Here is an 8,124-nt window from a genome sequence, read left to right on the forward strand (position 1 = left end):
ATGAGAATGGATGAACCTGAAACCAAACCAAATGAAGTTTTGGTTTTGGTTCATTTTAATTCGATTTTTTCTTATTCGATTTAATGCCAGATTCGGTCCAATTTGAGTTCACTTTATCATGTATATATACATTTATACAAAAAAAATTGGTTCGATTTGATTTGGTTTGATTTGGTTTAATAGGATTTCTTATCTGACCCATAATAGCCAATGACTTTGATTTTGACTAAACAAGGACAGCCAATATTGGTCTCGTGGTTAGAAGGATCCATCAGGTATTAATTCTTCTCAACGGTTGATTACCTAACACAGAAAAAAAAAAAATTTGAAAATTAAGAATATTAAACTAATTAAGTCAATATATAAGCCGTTTGGGTTTTGTAATAAGAAAAGAATAATATTGAGGAAGAGACGAATGCAATAGCGACAGCCAATGTAAGTGATGTAAATGATAAGAAAGGGAAGAGAGCTATGTTTCATCTTTTTTAATCTTTTTTTATAGATAGTAATAGAAAGATCTCACCAGAGTGAACCATGCCTTGCAAAGTCTTGCTCTTTGGGATTGATTAAGACTGATCACGATCTATTGTCTCTACATTCTTCTACAAATGATAACCCAGAAATCGATCTTATCTTGTTTTCACCCTCTCTCTCTCTCTCTCACAGTAACACCAGAGGACAAAAGCTTCTTGAAGGAGATGATTGTGGAGGTTGATTCTTGTCTCCTGAGCTAGCTAGGTTCATATATTCTTCCCCAAACCCTTCATATTTGTTTTTACTATTCTTGTTTCTATTTAATATCTTCTTATATTTTCTTCTTTAATTTCATGGCTTGGATAGATTTTGTTGCAGAAAGCTTGAGGAAGAGGATAATGAAGGTGTAATTAAGTTGACAGAAGATAGAGAGCACAATTGAACACACGCATGGAGATTACTTGCGTTTGGGCAGTTATGTGCTCTCTCTTCTTCTGTCAACAGAAATTTCCCTCCTGGGTTTGCATCATTTTTCCTCCACCCCATCTTTCTTCCCCTTCTGGGTATCAAGGTTAGTGACTCTCTCTCTCTCTCTCTCTCTCTCTTCCCCTTCTGGCTATCAAGGTTAGTGACTCTCTCTCTCTCTCTCTCTCAACCCACAAGGGATTTAAGGACAATTCTCATAGGGGTCTCCCTTTTGTCCTGCCTATGGATTCATTGTACTCTGGTTTTTTCTTAAATTAATTTTTGTTCATCTAAAGAAAAAAAAAAGGGGGGGGGAGGGAGGTTATTTGGAAGGAATTTCATGTATTTTCAACTTTAATTCAAGGGAGATTAAAAGTTTAGTTGACACCCTGGCTAGATGGACATGCCTGGTCAGTGACATGTACGATTGTATAACTCAATTTCGATTTATGAATCCATGAGATTTGTTCTTGTATTCCATGAATATTTCATGATGATATGAATAAAATCTCTTCTGTAAGGCTTAGATATATAAGAGTATAGAATTGCACTCTTAGCCCTTAGGTCGTGATTGCCTAGTTGATATATATATGCTCAAGGAGGGTATGAAGTAGGGGAGTTGCTTTTTTTCTTCTTCTTCTTTCTTAATTCCCCCCTAGGCAAAACTTTCCAAAGTGGTTGAATATAGCCTATCTTGTTAGGGTTTATGCCTATGAGGGCGGGTTTTGGTTTCTTTAGCGCATTATCTGCCTAGCCATCCAATTAGTATAATTGATTTCCTCTTTTTCAATGAAAATTTAAGAATAATATTTGTCTTAATCAATCGACTTCATCGTGAAAGATTATTTTTTATAGGCCAAGAGGTTGATAGTGAGATCTCGAATCAATTTATTAGTCTCATGGTATATATCACTATAGAAGATGATACAAAAGCAGGATTAATTGGGCGGGCAAGAAAGAAGAAGGGTCGTACTAAAATGTAAATTGGGAATGGCTTGGCGATCCAATGGTGAGTTGATCTTTCCCTAACCACTGCCTACCAAGGGCAGTTTAGTCTGCCTTCCAAAGTAGTGTTTCTTGGTAGTCTTGGTTATCCAAGACAATGTTTGTACTTTTTAAGTCTGGATCAACTCCCCAAGTGGGGAGAGGAGCCTCCAGGCCCACAAGAGATCGCACTGTTTAGGGGTATTCTGACCATGAATCACATATATTAGTGCACCATTGACTCATAGTCTAATACTCCATGGATGGGATCTTAAGTGGGGGAGAAGATCAAAGCTCTTACTTTCGTGATCTTTTTAAAGTTCAGTAGCCTAGAACTTGGACCTTATGTTGACGTGGTTTATGACTGGTGGTTAATTCCATGTATATATAAGTCCTAGATTATGAAAATGCTACTTATTCATTAATGGCAGACACCTCTCATCACCGACATGAACCTAACTACTTATAAATCATTTCCTGCGCCAATTTAGAGGAATGTGGATCAAGTCCTCATACGAGAAAAAATACGGTGTTTGATCCACACTTGGAGTCCACTGAAAATAAAAACAAATTAAAAGAGGAGAGAGATTAAGTGGAGTCCAAGTGTGAATTAAATGCCGTACGAGAATGTACGAGTACTTGATCCAAACTCAATTTAGAGAGAGAGAGAGAGAGAATGTACGCTTAGGTATTTCTCACCCTATCTCACACTTTATCACTTATGATCAACTCTCTAATGTCTCCACTGCTTTTCTCACCTCAGTTGATTCTATTTTAGAGCCCACTACTTTTACCCACGCAGTTAAAGATCCTAAGTGGCGTGATGCAATGGCTGCTGAGATAGATGCATTGGAGCGCAATTAGACTTGGAATGTTACTACCTTACCATCCAATAAAAAACCTATTGGTTGTCAATGGGTCTATAAAATGAAAGCTTCGTGCCGATGGCACTGTTGATCGCTATAAGGCTTGCCTTGTGGCGAAAGGCTTCACCCAAATGGAGGGCCTAGATTATCATGAGACATTCGCTCTTGTGGCAAAACTCACTACTATTCGTTGTTGGCTAGCCATCGCCGCTATCAAAGGTTGGCCTCTCAACCAGTTTGATTTCAACAATGCTTTCTTGCATGGAGAATTGAACGAAGAAGTCTATATGACTCTTGCCCCTGGATATTGTACAAAAAGTGATCATCGGGTTTGTCATCTTCGCAAATCCTTTTATGGTTTGAAACAAGCAAGTCGCAATTGGTATGCCAAACTTTCAAATGCATTGAGCCAAGCTGGTTATACTTAGTCTCCAGTTGATCATTCACTCTTTATCAAGCACATGACCACTGGCTCTACATTTGTTCTTGCCTACGTTGATGATCTGATCATTATTGGTGACGCTATTGCTGATATTTCATACTTACAAGCTCAGTTGGCCAAATCATTTCAAATCAAGGACTTGGGTCCACTTCAATATTTTCTTCGTGTTGAAGTATCTAGGTCTGCTAATGGTATTTTTCTCAGCCAATGGAAATATGCATTAGATATTCTGACTGATATGGGCATGATGGGGTGTCACCCTTCACCTTCTCCTATGGAACAACATCTTAAACTTAATTTTCCTGATGGGGAGCTATTGTCAGATCCAGCTCCATACCTTCGACTCATTGGTCGTCTTCTGTACCTCACCTTCACCAGGCCTGATCTCAGTTACTCGGTGCAGGTTCTAAGTCAATTTATGCAATACCCACGAAGTCCCCATCTCGATGCTGCTATGCGTGTGTTACGTTATCTTAAACAAAGCCCTGGTCAAGGTATCTTCCTATCTGCTCGGAGTTCCATCCAGCTTTGTGCCTTCTCTGACTCTGATTGGACTGGTTGTCCCATCACCCGATGCTCTACTAGTGGTTACTGTATGCTTCTGGGTGCAAGTCCGATATCCTGGCAATCTAAGAAGCAAAGCACAGTATCTCGTTCTTCTGTTGAATCAGAATACCATGCCATGGCTCAGGCGTCTTGTGAGATTCAATGGATAACATATTTACTTGCTGATTTGGGATACCCAGAAATCAATTCCGGCCACTCTTAACTCTGACAATCAGGCAGCATTACACATCACTGCCAACTCGGTTTTTTACGAACGCACCAAGCATATTGAACTTGACTGTCATTTCATTCGTAAAAAAATCCAACGTGGTATTATCCGAACAGCTTATCTTTCTAGTTCAGGCCAACTTGCTGATGTTTTTACCAAACCTTTAGGACATGGTCGGTTACATACTCTCATTGGCAAGTTGGGTGGGTTGAATCCCTATCAACCCCCTCCACCTTGAGGGGGGGGGTATTATGGTAACATATCCACAATTATCTCATTGACAGCAAGGTTGACCCACCATCCATAATCACCTTTCCACCGTCCATAACTTCCTCTTTGTCAATACCTTGTATAGTTGATTGCCTATTCACTTACCTAACTTTTCTTTATGCTGATCTCCCTAGCCAGGATGTATGGCTTAATAGCATAAGATCCCCAGCGGCTCTTTACTGTTTTTCTATATATATTCTGGAAAGCATTCTTCCAATACAATTAAGATCCATTATTCTCCATTTTAGTTAGTTCTTGCTGTATTTTATCACTTAAGTTTAAGGAGACAGTTTCCCTTTGCCCGCTGTAAATGGAGAATCTCTTGCATAGGATTTGGATGTCAGAATAGTGGCGAGGACATTATCAACTTCGTATAATTTAGGGGGCAAAGTAATAATGACCCTAGATGCATGTATTTTTCCATGGTAGAGGAAAACTCTTTTTTGAATATTGAAATTCTTTAAAATTTTACATTTTGTTTTTGCAAAGCTTGTAATTCCATGATTAATTTTTTACAAGTATAAGGATATGAACAAGTAACTAGGATTTATCTCTGTATGGTGGATCACAAATCCCTTCGTCGATGGATTCCACTGTAATAGTGAATCCCTGTAGTTCCTTGCCTTTGTGTGCCACACTACCATGTCATTTTCCGAATTTCTCTTCATGTAACATTTGTTGTTGGTAGGGATTTCCTTTATTACCTTCACAAGTAGGGGTGCAAGTTTGGCCTAGTGAGCCTAAGCCCGCCCAAAGCCTGTCTTGAGCCATGATAGGGCTAGGATGGGGCTTTCCAGCCAATAGGGTGGGCCAAGGTTGAGATCCTAGGCTCAGCTAGGGTTAGGCTGGGTTTGGGTTAAGGTCTTGGTTTGAGCCCAATCTTGTGCAGCCCAAACATGAATGAATTATATGTTATACGAGAGAAAGAATGCTACCCTGTTGGTGCAAAAAACGCCTAAACACATCAGCTGCAAAAGGACCATGCTACCCCTACCCTGTAGGGAGCTGAAGATGTTCCTGTGTGTCCTTCCATTGGTTTGTGCTCTGGTGTGTACCTACGCCAATATGGTAGCATTCTCTTACCTATATTATATATAATAAAACAAGGCCAAGCCCAGCCCAGCCCACCCCAAGCCTGGGAGGATCAGGTTGGGGCTGAAATATCTCAACCAGGCCTAGAGTCAAGCTGAGATTGTTGTGATTTGGATCAAAAGACTGGCTATTTTGATTCGGACAACCCTTCCTATTTATAATTGTATTTAAAAGTGTTTTTTTTTTTGAATCTGAAAAAGGAGTGGGGTTCCTATTCGAACACATTTAGACGGTGTCTTCGTACCGGCACAAAATTTTGTAACATAGCAATAGTCGGATGCAACTAAAATTTTGTAAACAAGCAAATTGGACAATTCACTTAACGTTTCAGCTCAAATAAAGCTTAGAAAGTGAAAAAATAATAAGTTGAAAGCCTAACACCACCAAGAGGGTACACAATATTACCCGTAATAGATAGGGTAGAAACTCATACATGGGAGGATACATGATTGATATCAAGTATAAATTTTAAGGGTGAGGGTTCGCTACGACACCTGTATGCAAAGAGGAAGTTTCAAAGAGAGAAAATATGTGGGGCCCACCATTTATGTATCATCAATCCAAGCCATTCAATTGAATCCAACGATTAGAATTACCACATCAAACTCAGTGAATGGTTCATAGATTCAATCTGCATATGCATAACTAGCTGTTGCCCAAAAAAATTTTATTTTGATTGTTTAAATAAAACCAGGGATAATACCTATTACAAAATCCCTGCTCTGGAGGGGTTGGAGAAGAGCTATGATCAATGGTTCAGATTATTCCAGTTTATTATATTTTATGAGTGGTGATCTATAGAAATATTGGTCATAAGACTCATAACAGATCCTCCAAACACTTCAAATACATAAGAGACTTCATAGCAGGTACAAGAATTTTATATATACTGGGGAAAACAAAGAAGAAGAAGAAAACTAGAACAAAAAAGAAAAAAATTTGGGCCACCCACCACCATTAGAGGCTATTACTAAGACCTCATCCTGTTGATCTGATTCAGAGCCGGTTGAAGAATGTTGTAGAGAACCCAAAGGATAGCTGGGCCCACCACAAACAACAGAAGTGATCCCCTGTTATCATTTGATGCATCAGCTATCATGGCTACTTCACTAGCTGATGCACTGGGAATGGAAAGGAAGGTTGATGCAGCTAACCCACCACCAAGAGCAAGTCCTACAATGATTCCTTTGGTACTTCTCATCTTGTTAATTTGGTTCAGAGCTGGTTGTAAGATGTTGAAGAGAACCCAAGCAATTGCAGGAATTATGGGTAGTAAGAGAGCAAGACCACGGTTGTCACTCTCAGCAATCTCTGCAATCTGTTGTGCTGCAATGGCTGGATCAGAAGAACTCAAGGTGGAGAAGATTGCACCAGCAATGGCAGTTGCAGATAGTGAAGGTGAGAGGTTAGGATTGTTATCAGTAGTGGTAACTTTGGAGGTGGTGAGTCCTTTAGGAAGGTTGTGGAGAGAAAGGAGAGAGATGGGTTTGAATAAGGATGGCTTGGAAGGGTTGAGATGGTTGGGTGAGCTAATGCTCAAGAAGCACTTGGTATTGAGCATGGCAATTGAAGCTGTTGTTGCTGCCATTTTTGTTAGCTAGGGATGTTCTCAGATGATCAAAAGAGGGAAGAAACTAGTTTAGAAGATGGATGAGTTTTAGGAGTTGTTTGGGAATATAGATCTCTGTGAAAGGGTATTGAGGTATCCAATGGGATTATGTCTTTTAGATTCTTCCCTTATCCTGAGATTGTGAATGGAGTAATTTGAGCCTCATATTCCTCACCCATGACCCAACATCACCTTTTCTTATCACTTTCCCACCACAAAATAGATTACATAAATAGCACTGAAAATGATCGTTTGAGTGAGTTAAAACTTAATTCTGGATATGAAAATTTTCTGCCATAGGACACGCAAAAGAAATGAAATCTTAATGGGTATTTTGAAAAATATTTCATTTTAGAGAGTATTTGTGAAAAAGAGAAGTGAATGATTTCATTTATTTGGTTACGGGATGGACAATAAGAAAAGTTCCTGTATCAACTCTAGAGAGGAACTAGAAGTTTTCTCTAGGATTATGATTGGTTGTAGGAGTTGAAAAAAAAAATTTAATTTAAAGAGATCGAAAAACATATAAGTCAATCTTTGGATCATTTATGTGTCTCTCTTCTCAAATATTTTCATTTATTTATTTATTTTTTATTTTTTGGCAACCAAATGTAGCAGTGAATGATTTCATTTCTTTGGTTACGAAATGGACAATAAGAAAAGTTAGAAGTTTTCTCTAGGATTATGTTTGGTTGTCAAGAATTGAAAAAAAATATTTGAATTTGAAGAGATTGAAAGACGCATAAGTTAATCATTGGATCATTAATGTGTCTCTCTCCTCAAATATTTTCAAATTTCTTGGCAACCAAACATAGCCTAGGGGTTCACAAACTTGTGGGCCAGATCTCTCAAGGGTCATGAATTTATGAAATTTAAAATAGCATTTGTGATTTCAAAGTCTACATATCTGTCGCAACACAAACAAAACTATAGATTACAAGTTTTAAAAAAGGGATTTTCTTATTGAAACCCGTCAATGTATCAAATAATTTGTAAATTTTTTTTTTTTTTGGCTATTAGTACTATGTACATCACATTCCCGGTTTGAAATGCACCTTTTTTTTTTATGAGAATAAAACGTATCATTTTACATATGTATTCGAAAAGCATTATAAATAAACAACTATTGAAAATGATACAATGATAA

General features: G+C 38.3%; 2 protein-coding genes across 4 annotated transcripts; one reads left to right on the forward strand and one right to left on the reverse strand.

Annotated features, from left to right (window-relative positions):
• Positions 1–548: 548 nt before the first annotated feature.
• LOC122079218 (uncharacterized mitochondrial protein AtMg00810-like) lies at positions 549–4,639 on the forward strand. 3 transcript variants are annotated; one of them, XM_042645488.1, is made up of 3 exons: positions 549–738; positions 841–1,045; positions 2,687–4,639. In XM_042645488.1, exon 3 carries the CDS (start codon positions 3,251–3,253, stop codon positions 3,998–4,000), a length of 750 nt encoding a protein of 249 aa, XP_042501422.1. In that variant the 5' UTR covers positions 549–738; positions 841–1,045; positions 2,687–3,250; the 3' UTR covers positions 4,001–4,639. The 3 variants fall into 3 exon arrangements, with proteins under 3 accessions (XP_042501422.1, XP_042501424.1, XP_042501423.1); XM_042645490.1 differs by having other exon boundaries at positions 853–1,045; XM_042645489.1 differs by having other exon boundaries at positions 549–710.
• A 1,556-nt stretch (positions 4,640–6,195) lies between these two features.
• On the reverse strand, positions 6,196–7,057 carry LOC122078733 (photosystem II core complex proteins psbY, chloroplastic-like). The gene has a single exon (XM_042644835.1). It carries the CDS (start codon positions 6,954–6,956, stop codon positions 6,339–6,341), a length of 618 nt encoding a protein of 205 aa, XP_042500769.1. The 5' UTR covers positions 6,957–7,057; the 3' UTR covers positions 6,196–6,338.
• Between the last annotated feature and the right edge of the window lie 1,067 nt (positions 7,058–8,124).

This window comes from Macadamia integrifolia, chromosome 5 (assembly GCF_013358625.1).
Source record: "Macadamia integrifolia cultivar HAES 741 chromosome 5, SCU_Mint_v3, whole genome shotgun sequence".
NCBI classification, from domain to species: domain Eukaryota; kingdom Viridiplantae; phylum Streptophyta; class Magnoliopsida; order Proteales; family Proteaceae; genus Macadamia; species Macadamia integrifolia.

Excerpts from the sequence above, each read along its gene's own strand:
- LOC122079218 (XM_042645488.1), top strand. The coding sequence starts at position 3,251 with ATGACCACTGGCTCTACATTTGTTCTTGCCTACGTTGATGATCTGATC.
- LOC122078733 (XM_042644835.1), bottom strand. The coding sequence starts at position 6,956 with ATGGCAGCAACAACAGCTTCAATTGCCATGCTCAATACCAAGTGCTTC.